Source organism: Lissotriton helveticus, chromosome 12 (genome assembly GCF_964261635.1).
Source record: "Lissotriton helveticus chromosome 12, aLisHel1.1, whole genome shotgun sequence".
Classification (NCBI taxonomy): domain Eukaryota; kingdom Metazoa; phylum Chordata; class Amphibia; order Caudata; family Salamandridae; genus Lissotriton; species Lissotriton helveticus.
The window spans coordinates 788,867,438-788,885,966 of record NC_136073.1 but is presented as its reverse complement, the minus strand read 5'-3'; the positions used below and the strand labels follow the sequence as shown (position 1 = coordinate 788,885,966).

At 43.1% G+C, this 18,529-nt stretch overlaps 1 protein-coding gene across 1 annotated transcript in view; it reads left to right on the top strand.

Annotated features, from left to right (window-relative positions):
• The window catches only part of NUP210L (nucleoporin 210 like), a 444,253-nt gene extending 426,036 nt beyond the window's left edge, over positions 1-18,217 (top strand). Inside the window, exons 37-39 of the mRNA XM_078668895.1 lie at positions 10,610-10,714; positions 17,570-17,629; positions 17,988-18,217. Of these exons, the coding sequence (XP_078525021.1) occupies positions 10,610-10,714; positions 17,570-17,629; positions 17,988-18,082 (260 nt within the window). The 3' untranslated portion in view covers positions 18,083-18,217. The remainder of the gene's footprint in view (positions 1-10,609; positions 10,715-17,569; positions 17,630-17,987) is intronic.
• The last annotated feature ends 312 nt before the right edge of the window (positions 18,218-18,529 follow it).

Below are 18,529 nucleotides of genomic sequence, written 5' to 3'. Positions count from 1 at the left end.
TACTTTTGTGAACATTCAGGGAGCGTATTCTCTGGACTTTTTCATCAAATGATACTGAACATTTATCCCCTTGAAGTCAATCACAATCGTTTAAATTGGAGAGGGCTGAGAACCTGTTCTCAAGATTTAGTCCCCACTCAGAGGAATTAGTAACATTCTTCCCCTTTGCAGAAACCACATTCCATTTTGTTCTTAGTGTATACCGATTGGAAACCCCCCCTTTCCGATAGTAGAAAAAGTCTAGGGTAAGAGGGATAATATCAGTGGACCTTCGCTGTGGGGGTAGAAGATTGGGCAAGATGTTAATTAGCACCTCAGGGTCTGAAAAATTCAAAACAACACAGTCACCCCTGAATCTTTTTGGGCTGCTGCCTATCCACTCCACCCTCTTAGCCATAACTAATTCCTCTGCCAGTTGTTTCTTACCCCAGTGGTTTATTACCATATTGTTGGTTAGCCAGTATAAGGCTTTAGACAGCAATGAAGATGTAGTTTCATCCTGTCCTGGATCCAGTTTAGGAACGTTAGCTAGAACAAGGACTAATGGGGAAGCCTCAACTATAAGCTCAACCGAGCCTTTTGCATGATCCTGGTCTGGAAGTACAACAGGAGGGACAACTACCCTTTGTGCATCCTCCCCTACCTCTACCTGTGGAATCACAGGATGATTAGACAAGGGGGATGCTCCTCCCTCACCCTCACCCGCAGAGCTAGATGTTGCATTCTTTAACTCAATCTTATTTATCATTTCTTCAGGCAGTTTTTCTACTTCCTCCAGAGTTTTGCTCAAAAGGCCCCCTAATCGTTTAACTTCATTAGTGAGCTTATCTATCTTCCCCACCAATGGCTTTACAATTCCCTGGATCTTGGTGTCTATCAAAGCCAGCAACTTCCCAAACTGCTCACTAGATAGAGTCACACCGACTTCATCAAGTAACCCTTCTTCCTCCATCACAGTGTTACTTGGAGGGGAGGCAGGCTTCTTACGGCTTGAACGGAGCCCTCCCCGCTTTTGCTGACCCTTTTTTGCTCCTCTGGTAGTGCGTCTCGCAGGTACTGGGGTAGGGGCTTTTATCTCTTGGGGGTGTAAATCAACCTCATTTTCACTATCACTAACCTCAAGAGCACAATTAGTCTGGTCCAGGGGAGCATTGTCGTCAGATTCAGGTATTACAACCGGGCAACTACTATTAAGTATGTTCGGGGATTGAAAAGAGACAGATATTGGCAGAATTGATGTGGGTGACTTTGGGGAACCACCCAGCCCAAGTGAGGATCTCCTCTCACTATTAATTTTAGCAACTACCTGCACTAAGTAGTTATCCATAGTGTTTTTTACCAGGGACAATTTTTTACTAGGCATAACGCACCAGTAAAACAAAGAGGCAGAACCCCCCAGAGACACAGTGTAAATACGCTAATGTGTGTACCACGATCTCACAAATCGGATTAGAGACAATGCATGTAAAGTCAATGCCTGATAATGTCCAGGATCCTCCTTGATCGGTAGAACAGTCTCACCTGACAATAACGAACAGGGTAACTGGCCCAGTCCAGTCTCTGCCTGTCTCGGACTGTCTTAGACTGTCCGCCCTTAGTCCGGGCTTCGTCCGGCGCGTCCCGCGCACGTCCTCGCGGGACGAAGGCTCTGTCGGTGCTTTAAGCGCCTCCTGGCGCGCTCGTTGCAGGCGTCGTCACTGACCCCAAAGGCTGCTGGGGGTTGTGGTCCGGGCGGAGCTAAGCCCGACCGCAGTTCAGGGAGGACAAGAAGCTCAGGCCACACTGCAGGTATGAAGAGAAGAAAGACCACCAGTTTCCACATATTACACTCCTTATTTCTGCGGCTGATGTGATCGAACACAAACTTAGCAAAATGTATGTTAACCTTAGTCACTTTTGAGCTGGGTTCCTCGGTGCCTACTTGTGGCTAGATTTATCATCAGTACCCTATGTCTATTGTTTCTCTGCTCCTTCATAGGCTTTTGTTTTCTAGATCCACTATCTCAGGTGGTAACATCTTTCAGAAGCTGATCCTTAAAGGCTGTGCCTGTGGTTTTGCAACCTGAGAATCCTGTGAACACTTGCAGTTGGTGTTTATTTTCTCACAGGTAGAATGCTTAAGTGTCTTCGTCAGTGCAGGCGACAACTTTGTCATCTGATTCCGCAGCGAGTGTCTGCACTGAGTTCCACTGAAGTAAGAAGTGAGAAAAACCTCTTTTCTCACAGGCCCCCAGCCTTAGCTTTCCTATACTTTGTGATCATGCCCACCACTGCAGAAAAGAGCACTGGGAGTCAATAAGGGTACTGCTCTAAAGGACAGCCTTTTCCTGGGACAACAGTAGCATACCCCATATACCTTTAAAAGAAGCCTCCTGTTTTGAGAGACCTTTACTGCCTAATACGAAAACTAATCTGTGGCCTAAGGGTAGCTGGAGGGTGATGTACTGCGAACAGATGCCGCTGTACTTTACTTCTCTACTACCACTGAGTTACTATCAACACCATTTCCAATTACACTGGATGCCTGCACCTCAATTGTGATTATATTTGAACACTGGTTCTAACCAGGAGAGAAAGCATAAGAAAGATGGGACCATGGATTTGGGTGCATCTACTTGCTTGGTTTCAGCATCCCTGGATATGCGTAGGATTGTCACATACAGAGCTTGGCGGGCCTTACTTAGGAAGGACCTTAGTGCCTATCATTTTCATAAATCAAAATAATCTGCTGTGTCTGCTGTAAATTTAATCACAAGACAATGAGGTGGTACACTGTACAAAATCCCTTATTTAACTAACTACTTGCAGCAGCGATAGGAAGGTATGATATAAAGCTGTAACAATGTCATTGATATTATAAAACAGCTCATCCAGCAGCAGGTGCCCTCTTTTATTGTTGTTCCCAGCAACAGATCAGTGTCTGCCTTTACCGCTCCACTAATAGCCTTGTTACCATTTTCAGTTTTATTTATTCTTACATTAATTCAATAATTACTGCTTTATCATATCATAACTCATATACTTATATATAACTTTTTCACACTAGCTCAGAGCATTCATTCTTTTCCTGTCACTTTGTGGCCATGGTCCGCACTTTCACTTCCCTTTTCTCCATTCGCTATACAAATTACATTTTCATGCTTATGTTTTTTGATCTCCTAGCTTGCTTCTCTTTTGTCTTTTGTTCTGAATGCTTGCTCCTTCCTGCTCTTTACTCCTGCAGGCTCTTGAGACATCTAGAGCTTCTAATACAAGGCCACCATGAGCGTCGTCAGACATGGCCACCCTCCATCCATTAAGATCTTGTATCCATCTTTTTATTTAGGCAATAGTGGATGGTCTTTCCCTTATTAATCTTCCCTGAGTTAGCGTCAGAAGCCTTGCGTTATCTTTGCCTGCCCCATCACAGCCACCATATGGCAGCCCTTTCAGCACGCTTATCATGCGGCAGCCATTTTGTGTATCTCGTCTCCTTGGGAACAACTACAGCGACTTAGGATCACCAGCACCTCATTGAATGGTTAATTCGCTATACTCCATGCCCTTTGAGCATATTTCTGCCACTTTTATGCCTTTTACTCAAGTTGGTCCTATATTCCACACTTTACCCTGGCCATAATAAAAACATATATACTAAGATTGAAAACCTTTTTAGAATTGGCTAACAGTTTCAATGCTGGTCTAGGCTTCGTATTACAAACACAAAGGGGGTGCTACTGGTCTGAATCGGCTAGAAAGTGTCTGCTTTCTCATGAGGAGTGTGTGTGCACACTAAAGAGTGAGAAGTGAGAAAGAGGAAAGAAAACCCATCAGCCCACCCATTGGCGGAGCTTCATCATCTGGGGTTTAAAAGTGCGAACTGGTATCCACTAGGTCACTCACTCTTAGTATCGTGAGTGAACCTTAGAATCGGATCCACCAGTGATGAAAAGCCAAAGAGTAGTGGTAATAAGAGCTGTGGGAAGAAAAGTTGCAGTGCTCAAAAAATATGTGCTGGTAGAATAAGTGGTGTATTAAAATTGACTGGGGTACAAAAGGGGGTGGTGATGGACGGAGCATCTGAACCAATCAAACACTCACACCCAGTCAAAAGATCTGGGTTTGATCCATCACCGTTCTTTAGCCCACTCTGCCACCCCAGTACAGACATGGCTATATGCAGATCAGTGCCTCATGGGAACAGTCCAGCCCGAACTGCAAAGCCATGCTTTCCCTGGACCGGAAACAAGCTTCCGAGGACCGGTTTCTGGCATTCCAGCCGTCTTCAGCCCGGCTTGCTTGAATCCAGTGGCAAAGTGAGCAAGGGACTCACGTCTGAGCATACCCTGCCACACTTATGGCGGCCAAAGCGGTACAAAAGGGGGTGGTGATGGACGGAGCATCTGAACCAATCAAACACTCACACCCAGTCTGACTAGCATGGTGCCTAAGAGCAAATTTTATTATGACGGTCACCATGATGACAAGGTTAAAAACAGAGTGTAGATAGTGTTTCAACAAATACTACTATCCTGTTGGTAAAGTTAACTGGTCGACATGTTTCAGCCTCAAAGGGCTTTCTTCAGGACCTATGATAACAACACTACTGCAACTGTGACCAAAGTGTAATGAGGACTACATACCATGCATGAATGACCTACCATCTGGCAATGTAGTGAGGGTTAGGTTCGGAAGTCATGGTTGTGAAAACTCCTCTCCTAAAAAGAAAACAGTGTATACAGACACATGGTGTAACAGATGAAGGCAACATATTATGATACAAACATATAACAGCCAACAAGACATTGCTCATTCATTGTTTATTGAATAATCACTCACCCAAAATTTACTTGGGAGTGGCCTGACCTCGCCTGGCACTCGCTCAGGTAATGAGGCCCTGCTCTAAAGAAATGGAAACAAAAATACCTTTTGAACCACTGTCATGGTATAGATCCACTTCATAAGGATATCCCCTGGTGTCAAAAGTGGGCGTAAAAAAGGACCGCAGTTCTCAGCTAGCCTAGCCGGCTGATGATTGATGATGTTAAATATAGAAAGTTAATAAAAAGTTAATGAAACCGAGAGCATATGCCAAGTTACTGCTTGGCCGCTAGGCTACTACAAATATCTAGTTAGACTCAGGGTAACACCCGAATAGGCACTTTTCACTCAGTGTACACCATGGTTTAACAACTCTTAGTATCAGTTGGTTGAGTTAGATACTTAGTTGGAAGTGTATAACCCAGGTGTGGAGCGAAAAATGGAAAGAGAGCGCTAGCGAGACAGATCTTCAATGGAGGATCCATGGAGAGTGACAAGGACAAAATATCCCAAACACAACTACAAGTAAATGGACCTCAAAAGGCCTATTCTAAAGGTGCCATAAGCCGCTGCACTCACCTGTCCGTCGGTACCTCAAACCCCTTCTGCGCTGAGGGGAAGGTAACATGGTGGACAGGACGGGCCGCTTAAATGCGATGTTTGCGGACCGCAAAAGAAGCGTAAGGTTAATAGTTACCGCCTCCCAAGGTGTGCCTCAAAGCCGTGCTGTTCTGATGCCGGCGATAAAGGGCGGACCAGAGAGAAAGTTGTATGCACCCGCAGTGAAGCACTAAATGGGGATATGTATGTAAGCAAACACCTAGTAGGTCTATTTCATCAAAGGGGTGTTACCAATCTAGCTGTTGGTTCGGGGAATAGCCAATCAGTGGCTTGCTTTCGCAAAATGGCCCAATAGAAAACCGGCAAAGTCGTCCCGAGCTTGCCTCGCTCCTCTGCGCATAGGCAACTCAAATGTTTTTTATACTTGCCCTGTCTGAAACAAAACACAAACAAGAAAAGCCAAAAGCCAAACGAGTACATAATCATGAGGCTGTCGCCCGCGGAAGACCTACAAGAGTAGGCAAAAGACGCGCGGGCACGTTACAGAAGGGTCTAATTCGTCTGAGCACTGCAACTTTTCTAACCACAGCTCTTATTACCACTACTCTTTGGCTTTTCATCACTGGTGGATCCGATTCTAAGGTTCACTCACGATACTAAGAGTGAGTGACCTAGTGGATACCAGTTCGCACTTTTAAACCCCAGATGATGAAGCACCGCCAATGGGTGGGCTGATGGGTTTTCTTTCCTCTTTCTCTCTTCTCACTCTTTAGTGTGTACACACACTCCTCATGAGAAAGCAGACACTTTCTAGCCGATTCAGACCAGTAGCACCCCCTTTGTGTTTGTTGTGAGTAGGATTAGGGGATAGGGTGCACTTAGGTCTCTAAATTATTTTCCCCTTTAGACCCTCCTTCACGTTGTGTTTTTTGTTACTAGGCTTCGTATTTTCAAATGTTTTCTTTTTAAAGAAAATTAGAGGAAAAATGATGTTGAATTTTCCAAAGAGGATTCTTCCCCACTTCTCCATCTGCGCTACAGTGGCAGCTACAGCAGGCTATTAAAGATTCTTGCATCTCTGTTCAGTCCTCTTTTGATAAAGCCTTCTAGAAGTTAGCGGCGCAGGTGGAAGATAGGGGAAGAATCCTCCTAGATGTGGAAAGAATCCTCCATCCTCATTCTTGATGAAAGAGTACCCAAGATAGTGCTATTTACATCTGTTTCCAGAGTTAAGAAGAGAGGGTTGCCTAAACTCACGGATGAGAAGTCTTCTTCTTCACTTACCTGTGAAAGTCTCTTCTTTTATATGCTAAGCTAAGCCCCTTTGGACAATAATTAGGTTTAGGAATTATAATTTTCTTTATTAAAAAAATGTAAGACTGGACCAGCATACTGGGCAGCTGCAAGACACACTCATATCTACGATGCTCCTTTGCTCATTCTAAATTTCTCTTGGTGTGGGCTGATGGTTGTGGGGTTAAAAATAGACACAGTCATTGATGAAAGCTACAGTCTCCTCAACATAACAACAGAAACTAAAGAACCCGGAGGGACTATATTTACTAATCCATCTTTTGATCATATGTGCTTTATCAGCTTTCGTTATGATTTAGAAACACTTGGGACTGATTTAAGTGCACACAAAAACCAATCCGAAAAACTCCAAAGCAATGGTTCGGGCACTAGGAGCCTGAGACTGGCCAGTGTACACAATATGATTTCCTTCAACAAAATATAGTAGTTAGCAAGAAGTTCAATGGTTGCGAGGTATGTGTAGGGCCCTTTAGCAAAAGGGCTAGGATGCAGCACAGGACAATAGTTGGTAAGAATAACAACAAGCATTGGCAGTGCCAAAACATTTAATCTCTGGGACGCATTGGCTTTGCCGTGGCTTTTCTCAAAGCTGTGTAACGTCAGGGGGAAGGGGTGCAAAGCAAAATGAGTTCGATATAAAGCACCTTCTAGATTTAATTTGGGTGTAATGTGTCATTGTTTAGGAGTATGTCTATTTCCAATAAATAAAGGAGTGTGGCCACCCTCCTGTAAAGGTGAGAAACCCAAGACTGATTATGGAACTTGGATTTATTTCCCAGCTCTTCAACCACATCTCATTTTCCAAGTCCGCTATAGCCACAATCACTCCATCAACTTGCTAGGTTGTGCTAATTCTTCGCACTATGTGTGAATTCAGCTTCTTTCTTCTTGAGCTTTAGACCCTGTTTCTGTACCAGCAATCATTGCTGAGTTATCTTCAAGGCAGTTCTTTTCGACTGGTCTTCTGTGGTTATTATGGTAACTCTGAGACCCCTACACATTGTTGTGGTTGCCAACGCACAGCCGATTTGTCCACGTGCCTGGGTGTCATCATTGAACTGCTCCCACAAGACAAGATGACCAGGGGCCATATGTAAGTAATCACTATTAACCGATTCTTAAATACCGAATTTTACCGATTTGGTATTTGAAAATCAGTAAATAGTATGTAGGTAAAAATTCGGTCAATTTTACCAAATCGGTAATATTCGGTATTACTGATTCGGTATTTACAGATTTGGTGATTCCCATTCATTCCTATGGGCCTTGAGGCCCATGGTATTGAATGGGAAGCCATTCACTATTACTGATTCGGTAAATACCGAATCGGTAATAGGGGGAACATATTCAAGGGTGGCAGGGTGTCACATTGACACCCTGTTGCACCCCTGAATCGTGCATTTGTGCACATGTGGCACCCAAAATATAGCAGCAAAAAATAGCTTTTTCAAAGGTATTCGGTATTTACCACCACCAACTCACTTTGAGTGCCTCCAGCATAGGATTTAAGGATTCTGTAATTTACCGATTCGGTATTTATGAATTCGGTAATTTACAGATTCGGTAAATTACCGAATCCTTGAAACCTGCCTCCTACAGCTCAAATCCCTAAATACCGGTCAGTAACAGTGAAATTTACCGAATTTCACCGTTACCGACTGGTATTGCCTCACCTACATGTGGCCCCAGATCTCTGAGGAATAAAATCTGTGAAGGGACACATCAAAGAGGTGCTATATTGGTTTGGGCAGCCGACTGTCACCCCTTCATGGAAAGGTCTTTCCCTCAGCCTCTGTTTCCAGCTGAGAAGGTATGCCCTGTCGGGTCGCCAAAGGCCAATGTTAGTTTGGTAGGTAAGCTTCCTCACCCCAAAGCAACATTTTAAATTAGAAACCAGAGGTGGCATATCCTACCCTTTTATGCATGCTTGCAATGAGTCTGTCACAGTGAATTGATGGACAGCGACATCTTTATGTCAGCAGCACACGCTTATGGGGTGCAAATACTACGAGTGGTTAAAGTCAGCTAATTTTCACACGACCTTTAGGAGTGGGCCTGCCCGGTCCCTCCATCCCACCCCTGTACAGCCGTTGGAGATGCCATGTCAAAGAGCTCATGCAGGCGTCATCTGTTTACATTGTCTATAAAGAAGAATCATCTTCATGTGGGAAATGCTTTCTTCCCTTTTGAAATCATCAGTTTACAAATGGCTAAAAAGCTGAAACTGCTTTATTATTCCTGTCCAAAGCAATTCAGGGCAACAATTCTGTTGGAGTTTTTGAAGGAGTGCCTGAAAATTCAGATGTCCACTCAGCAAAATGGCAGTAGTCTGCAAAACATGAGATTCAGCAAGATAAATTCTCCACTTGGCAGCAGTTCTGGAGTAGTAGTCCTGGGTTCTATCACTGGAACTCGTGAACATATTTTGTGAATTCTAGATCACCCAGCCAGTTCGCACTTTCATGCGTATTCTAGAAGGTTATGTAACGTCACTATTTTCCTGTGAACATGCCTTAGCAGCGCAAGAACCAAGGCCCAGCTGTTTTGAGGGATAATGTCCGAAGGACAGATTTCTGACCATAGATGCAATCCCTTGGCCACTCTCAGCACCATTGCAAAGGGGTGTGTTCCACCGAACTGAAGAATCCAACTTTTAAAATGCATGCACAGAACTTTCTCCTGCATATCTGCATTTCAGCATGTAGAACACAACTTGCAGTGAAGTATAACATTGTAATTTATGCAATTTAACTTTTAGTAGTGCAGAGAAATGTTTTTGTACAATGTTATAACACAGCCTGGATATATTTTGTGCAGTTTTAGTGTTACTGCTATCTACCCAATGCTACTTCTTGGCTTCATTCATCCGATAGACAGTGCCTAAAAAGGTGGTGTTGTCATTCATGGAGCTTGCAGTAGCATTTGGTACCTGAGTATCCATGGTTGAGGGACAGTATCTATTACAGAGATTGCCCTGTATTCCTTGGTCCCAGGAGAAGCGCCCTGATATGAGTCCAGGACGTTAACTATTTTCCACTTTGGTTTCGGGCTCACCATATATACCTGATCCCTTTGACTGGCCCATCACTGCTCCATATCTAGAAGTCCGAATGAAGTCGGTGACTCCCTTGGGGCGGTGAGAGCTTACAGGAGTACCAAAGAGGACTTCCTTGGGTTCTGGTATCTGAGAGTGTTTGCTCGTCCAGCCTTTAGTGCCACAGTTCATAAATTATAACTGTGCTCCTACAAAATATAGGAGCATTTGGAGCAAGGCGTAATAGTTTATGGATGGCCACAAAGGCCAAGAATCAATAGTGGCCAAATATTGTTCCCGCAAAACTTATAACAATGCTTCGATGCACTTAACATCCATCTGCTCATGGAGTGGGATTCACATAAAGGTTTGCAAGATATTTTGTAGTAGGAAACATGTGAGTGGCCGCTGCAAGATGTCATGGAACCTGACATCGTGGGGCCAGCATAAACAAAACACTAAGCAGTTGTTTACTGGTGCAGCAATTAAAATGTATAAAAAGGGGCAGAGCAGGACGAAGCAACATATGAAAGTTGGTGGGTATGCTGTTTTAGGCACCTATACAAAAAGCAGCATTAATTTCCTTCTAAAAGGTATTTTAAGAATCTGGCTTTTTGGTATCATTGTTCTGCACATCTGCTTCATAAGTTTACCCATTACTGCTTTCCAGCATCATGTTCCAATCAAGGTAATCTGCATGACAGCCTTAAGTTGCACCACTCATCTTCTGGGTCTCAGCTCAACAGACGCCCAGGTCGGAACAGATACAATTAAGAACACTTTGTACTGTGCTTACTGCCTCCAGTATCTCTTGTTGCATCATAAGAGTCCCCCACTCTGATGATAACGTACATTGTCTGTCACACAGGGGATGTAACCTGTGTGTTTTTGATGTTACAGGCCAATGTGGTGATGATGGCTACTTGCTCCAGCTTGCCGGATCCAGTCAAATGCTGTCCTTTATGCTGTTTGCTGGTCTTGCACTGATAGCTGCTATCTTCCTTGGTGAGAACACTGTATGCAATGCCTCCACTCACACTGGATTTACCACTGTACATCTAAAGAGAACTCTGATTTACCAGCCTCACCCACCTGAGGAACTTTCCCCCTCCCCCACAACCATATTGTACTTGTCTTGTCAGCCTCCTCCAAGCAGTGTGCACCTCTCTAACGTTGAAGTGATGTAGACCACTCAGTACTATTACATATGTTTGAGTTGCATTTATTTAGGGTTTCACACTCCTGATATGATTTAAAATGTGTTCGATGAACAGCACACTTCACTGTTCGTTATGCCTGGCTGAAATAGTGCAAGTTTGTTTCTTTGTGTGGGATGGCCAGGGGCATGCTCTTTTTTGTTGTGTGTTACTTCTGCTGGGTACATATTGGCACGAGGAGTGAGAGATGAATAGGACTGGACCTTAAAGCTTATGTTACACTACTGAGCATTGTAAAATTATGGGTGCATGATGGTTGGCCTATTGGTGTATACTGTTGGTTCAGTCGTACATTGGTAGATGTGTGCTTGTACAGTGGTGTTTCATGCTAGTTGTGCTGGTGTAGAATTGTGTCAGTGTGAATGCATAACGGTGGCTGTCAGATTTATTTTTACTCAAACATGCTTGCAGTGTGTAGTTGGAGCCAATCTGTTATGTTTGTAAAAGGGTGGTGATTTGATCTTGCAGTCCCACTGTATTGCATTCGTAAATGCCGGTAGTGTGGGTGTATGAAAGCTGTGGTGTTAGCATATGATGGTGTATGTTGCCGTACTATAGTTGTTGTGAATGTGTTCTATTGTTTAGATGTACAAAGATCAGTGTGTTGCAAATAATGCTGCTAATAAATACAAGTTTGTGGCTGTGTGGACAATTGACATTGGTTATATAGGAGTATGTTGCTGGGTATGGGCATATACATATAGTCTTGCGGTTATGTAGTGGTTCTGTGTGATGATTTATTGGTATGAGTGTGCAGAGATAGAGGTTGGTGATTCTGCAGTCATGCATAAAGACAGGTAGATAGCTCTATGATTGCGTTGTCATATGAGGTCCTGTTAATTGTTGATAATGCACACGTCCTGCTAGAAGTTTCCGACTTGCACAACAAGGGTAAAATTAAGGTTTTGAGAGTTAACAGTAAAGAGAGAAGCTTGTGTCCTCAGGTCTGTTTCACACCTCTGCACCATTCACTGCATAAGAAAGTACTGTTTACAGTTGCTGTAGAAGCATGTGTGCCCATCAACAGATTACTTATTCTGTAAGCATCTGTTTGTTGTATGTAGTGATGTAGATTCACATGACTTAGCTCTTCTCCTTGGAAGCCTGTGTTAAAGGTATAATTACCTTATTCTCTTTCTACACACATGAACACTTATTTTCCTACTCAGTACTCCACTCCTACCCTCACCCATGCAGCAATAAAACAATTGGGTCAGTCCCCATGCGCAGCCCTAAACAGAGGAGTCACAGACCATGTGGCGCGAAAGATTTTTTCAAACAAAAATAAAGCTGGCTCCCTAAGAGACCAAAGACTCCATCAGCACTGAAACGGCCACCATGGACACCAAAATCACCTACGGATCAGAGAACCTCCTCCCAGCTCTGACCGTCATCATGCTGCGGAACGCTGAACAGTTGCAACTGCTCTTATGCTCCAACAAGAGACCAAGATTGCAGACAGCTTGGAGGTTGGGCCAGGGGGATTTAAAATGGCACTGCATTCATCTCTTGATGGGCATCTGTTCCATTACCTCGGGTGCCCAGTCATGCAACAACCATGAACTAGAGTTATGAACCAGCACAGTTTGAAGGAACGGATCTAAGATTCTTCTCACACAAGATGGAAGAAAGAGTCGAAGCCCACAACAGAACCAACAAACGCATTGAGACCGGGATCACATTGAACCACATTTGAACCCGATGACAGAGGAAAAATAATGAAGTTGCTGCTCATGCAACGCCATGACTAGAGGAGGAGTCATCAAGTCCTTGTAACTTACGACATTTGAAGAGCAAGTGTGAATTGTCGGAGCATAACAATAGATGGCAGGGGTATATTGAGCATGTGCATTTAGTCACACAGGACACAAATGTTATGTTCTGCTGACTAAAGCCCCCCAATGTCCTTGTATATTTAAAATGTGCAAACACTGCAAGCAAGAAATCTCAATTTGTGCCTAAATCCCATTGCTCAAAAACGTCCTCGTATGTGAAACACCACAAGCAGGGACAGCACAGTGCTTAGTCAATACCAGTGGCTCTTAACATTTTGATTTCTGCTGAACCCTGCTTAATCATTGCTGGGACCCCAGTGAATCATTATTAGAAACCAGGGGTCTTATTTATGAAGGCCTTGCGCCACCGGTACGTCACTTTTTCCCCATTTTAAAAGTGACGCACCGGCAGCGCAAGGCCTTCATAAATAAGGCCCCAGGTTTCCTACTGAGTCATTACTGGAAGTCAGGAACCCAAGCCTAGTCATTTTCAATGATTGGAACTATGTTTTTTCTGAAGTTTTATAAAAGCACGAACTTGACCCAAGAGCGCTTTACATGAGCACTATTTGCATTACACAAGGACACATTCATTTTTATATGGCACAGGAGGATGAAGTGATTTGCCCAGAATCACAGAATGTTGAGCGTCATTGCAGAGACTCGAACCTGGTTCCTCCAGATTTGAGATTGACTGCCCTAGCCTTTGGGCTACATCCTCTCTCCAATGATAGAATATTTTATTTCACAAATTTAAAAAACTTAATGGGATGCTGTTAAGCTACTCACATCGTTCATACTATACTCTGATGCACTTGCATAGCTCCCACTACTCAATCTGGAGGATACTAGCTTAATTTGTAGCCTCCAATTTCAAATTCCTTCTCATTTGCAGGTCTTAAAATTGTCGCTTTTGCGTATTTATAGACACTTTGGGCCCGATTCACAGAATTAACTTAAGACAAAATCCTAAACTTACTACTTTTGGTATTCACAGAAGTTAGGATTTTGTCTTAAGACAGACTTAAGTTCGGATTTTGTCTTAGGTCTAAGACAAAATCCTAACTTCTGTGAATACCAAAAGTAGTAAGTTTAGGATTTTGTCTTAAGTTAGTTCTGTGAATCAGCCCCTTTATTATTAATCTGTGTACTTTCCTAAGCAGGCGCGGACCTCCTCGGTAGGCTTTCCTGGACCACAGTTAAAGAACCATTAGTCTACGCAATTTCAAAATGTTAACCGCCTGGTGCAGACATCCTAGAAGCACCATGCATTCATTCCTCAATATATCTACGCACCCTACCATACAACATACCAAGTTGGGAAATGGGGGGGAGGGGGGAAGAAAAGTTAAAGGTAATAAATGAGCTTTTAAACCAATTGGAACAAAATGTAAAAGCTTAGAAGGGGCAGGACAAATCATGGGCATTAAACGTCATCCAATTTAGAATTAAAGCCTTTTCCACCACACAAGGCTTTCTGTTCCAAACTGAACACACAGTCAAGCAAGGAGTAAGATCGGAGGCAGTGTCAGTCAGAAGACTTTTGGGTTGTCCAGCCAAGGACAGCAAAATCCAGGTCACTTTCCCAAGCACACTAAATCCGATAGGGGCTAGCTAGGAGGCAGACCTCATTTCAGGTTTCAAAATGTTTAACTCTGTAGACTTTGGCGGGTGGTTCAGATGCTGCACTGTGTGAAAACTAACATGAAACGTTTTGGCTTAATACAAAGAACTTCTGCATAATCCCACCCTCTTACAGAACTGTGGATGTGGTGACAGCATCATGTTATGGGGTAATTTCATTGGCAGGTGCTGAGGAACAGGTCCGAAAAAAAAGTACAAGTAAGCCTTATAACGAGTGTTCTAGTTAGCATTCACAATGGAGGCCAGAAAGATTGGCTTTGCAAATGCTGGTTAATTTACTTGCTCCTATAGTTACTGCATTTGGTACCATTACAGATTTCTGTTTTTCATTTAAGTTGCATGTTTATCTTGCACTTTTACTACTGTTGGGATAGAACAGGACACTCCGGTGCACGTTTACACTACCTGAAAAGAGCTCCCCATTTACTAAAATAAGGCACTCTCCTCACCTCTCACTAACACTGCCACTCAAATCAGCTGTCGTGCACCACAGAGATCTTTCTGCCATGGTGCAAGGATGTCTCCACGAGTCTAGCATAGGTTTTGTACTGGAAGAAACCCTTTCAGCACAAAATACTATGCAGACTCACGTTATCCATTTTCCCACTTGGTATGCGTGCTGTACACATACAAAGTCAGAAAAGGAAGCGGACATGAAAGCTTTCTCCTTCCTTGCGCCTACTTGAAAAGAACGCAGATCTCACTCTAAACCCAATCTACAGATTTTAGAAAATTAAGTTTAGCGTGAGACGCCAGAGGTGGTTGCATGGAACGCCCATGCACCACTCTTGGAACGCCCCCATGGCACAGAGTAACAGAAAGCAGCGCTATGAGCTGCTTCGCATTACTTTTCCATTATTTCCTGTGCTAAACAAGTCTCACACTGGAAAGTAAATTAGGAAAAAAGATTTTGCACCTATTTGCATCACTTGAGATGCAGGCACGGCACAAAACCTTAGTAAATCTCCCCCTCAGCGTATGGTATGATAAAGGAAAATACAACTGACTTCAGGAACCTACGGCAATATGTACGAACATGTATTATAGTCGCAAACTCTGAATTCCGAGTTTTCACCCGCAAAATAGACGTTTTCCTAAGTAAATCATATTTTAAGTCTGCGAACTTGTCCAAACCCAAAAATGTGACTGTCATACAGATTTGCTAAATTGGATGGGGCATTTTGAAGGCATCCCCTCCAAATATTGAATCTGTATTAGATGTATCACTGTTTTGAGAGAACTCCAGTTGCAAAGCATCGAAAAAAATGCTTGTTAGAGCAATAATACAATTGCCAGACAAGACAACCCATTATGAATATGAAAAAAGCTTAATGTTATTTTCAAATAGACATTTGTTGGGATGCAACACCGTAGTCCTGGGTATAAAAGCCCAGCTTCCTTTAGGCTGTCTTTTTTTTAAGTTTACTTTAAAAGCAATTGGATATGGTTGTCTGCTGACGCCAGCAGTGTGTGTAAACCACTAATCAGAGGTGCAATTGGAAGTAGTCTTCGCATGGTTGGTCCAATTACAAATCTAAATGTTACAAAGTAACATCATTAGTATATAGGTCAGTTCTCAAAATTCCGTACGGATTGCGACTGCTGGACAGTTTTTTCCCTGTATCCAGCCCTAGTCAACACCCAGTTCTTCTAGTTCCATTTTTTCTAGCTAGGTCATTGCACAACTAGGACAGGGTGGTTCCAATGGTGATGCCCAGGAACAGCAACCCCATAAGGAGTCACTGTTAGGAGGCCCTAACAAGACTAGCACTATTTACTACCACTGTGGTAAAACTAGAAGTAGGTTGTCTTCTGGCACCATGTCTAAAAAACATACCTGGCTGGGTTGGGGTCTGACCACCTCAGAAAAGTGCTGCAAGTCACATAAAGGTTTAGAACACTTAACAGACTTATTCGAACCTTACCCTAATCACTACAATGTTTTACATGTAAGAGAATAATAAGACAAGAGGCCGAGACATTTTCTCTGGGAGCAGCATGTGGTAACAGGGCGCTATGTGATGGAAACGGTTTAGCATTGATGCCCCAATGTTTTTATGATCCAACTAGGTATCTCAAGCACTTTGTACACCAATTCGACAAAGGTAGTCACTGAGCTCGCAAGGCTGACTCCGAGTGGATGTACACCACGATTCAGCAGGACTAATACCAATTGATAAATTCAGTGTTTTGGAAGATATCCCTCGAAGTGGTTAGAGGCCTAACTCAGACTAGGGCGATGTGGGATAAAGCCCTAAGAAATTTGCTCAGCGATAGCTATCCAGGGGCATTTTACTGCCCACCAGCATCGAAACACCTGGTCACTCCAGACCATACTTCTTGGTCCCACGAAAAATGAGAGTACATATAGGGTAGAGGAACGTGCATGGTCGTGAGTGAAATGCAAACTAACTCTGTAGGACCCAGTACTCCTATCAGCAAGAGCACATTGCTTACACTTTTTTTGCGGTTTCCTACGCCACAGTATGATCTCAATTCCTCCCCCAATTCATTTGAATCACCATGTGAAGATATCGCACCAAATATGTTGAAATGTGAGCTTGTATGTCGCACCTCCACACTATCACATTGATCTGCAGTGTGGGAAATATACAATTTACACGTGCTGGCTGAATGACCCCAACCAGCAGCAATATCGATCTGCTTTTCAGAAAAAGCGATTAAAATCCATTCCGAAAAAGACAGTAATAGAGGGACTAGCTTAAATTAAACATGGGCTTAAAAACAGCCTATGGTCAAGGCCAGAAGTACTAGGGTATGGGAAGTACAGCTGTTAAGATGAAGGCAGGGGTTAAAAAACACCTGTAAAGTAAAAGTAAGAAGAACGAATGAAAAAAACTATATATAGCACATGAATATCGAAGTGTGGGACGAAGGGTCTTAAACCGCATAGAAGGAAAGACTGGCATTTTGGGATACCTATAACAGGACTGCCGATCATTCTTTACAATGCACGAGCTGGATTGATTTATTAGACCCTGAGACGGTCATGCATTTGGAAAAAGTTGACTCACGTTCTTGGAGAATTGCATGCACGTCACATTTCTCAAGTTACCCTAGAATCTGATAACCTGTTCAACAGCTATATATTGGCAAACATAACCAGAGCCTTTAATATATGCAGAGACCACCGTTATTTCTATTTCACATTTTGAAAGATCGTGTACTTGAAATGACTTTCGATCACTTTCTCCCTCTTTCAGCGCACAGTGCCTTCCTGAATAGAGTACAGACCGTGCCCGTGGTTTACATCCCCTCATCAGGTTAGTGTCTGCTACTAAACACTTTATCTTTTGCGGATTAGGGTAACTGCATAACAGTGGGGTCAGTAAAACTACAAATGTTTCAGCGAAACCCTTCACATATTAATAACTTCGGAATGTTTTAGTGTACCCTTTGCTATAACAGATGCTTCTTTCTACCTGCTAGGTTACTTTTTTACATCCCCTCATCAGGTTAGTGTCTGCTACTAAACACTTTATCTTTTGCGGATTAGGGTAACTGCATAACAGTGGGGTCAGTAAAACTACAAATGTTTCAGCGAAACCCTTCACATATTAATAACTTCGGAATGTTTTAGTGTACCCTTTGCTATAACAGATGCTTCTTTCTACCTGCTAGGTTACTTAAGCAGCAGCTTTACGAACATTGCCCAGAGCCGAACAGACACCAGCCCCACAAGCCGCCTATGCCACTGGCTATGGAGTGTGAGATAATCGGAAGAGAAAGTTTTAAATAAAAGTAAACATTTCTACGAGTTTTCCAAATCATTTATTCTGTGACTTTAACCAATTCTTTAGCCGCGTCTCAATGGTTTGTTGATGTAAGTTTCTGAAAGGGGCAGAATGGGGTGCTAGCCAACAGATGCAATTATTAGAAAGCATAACCATTAGCATACCCAAGATGGTTAACCAGCAACTTATCTAGCATTTATATAGGTTGCCACTGTGGCAATCACATCTGAATGGCTTGAGCGCATAGCTGTGCTCCCCTTAAAAGAGCTGGTTGTGATGCAAGGGACTGTGGTGACGAACTTTGAAAAGCATCCATCTGACACTGCCAGGCATCTAAACAGCTGGTAGCACATGTCAAAGATTATGGACATACAAGCTGCATTTCAGAGCACAAGCCAAAAGGTATAACCTGTTGCATAATTACAAGTT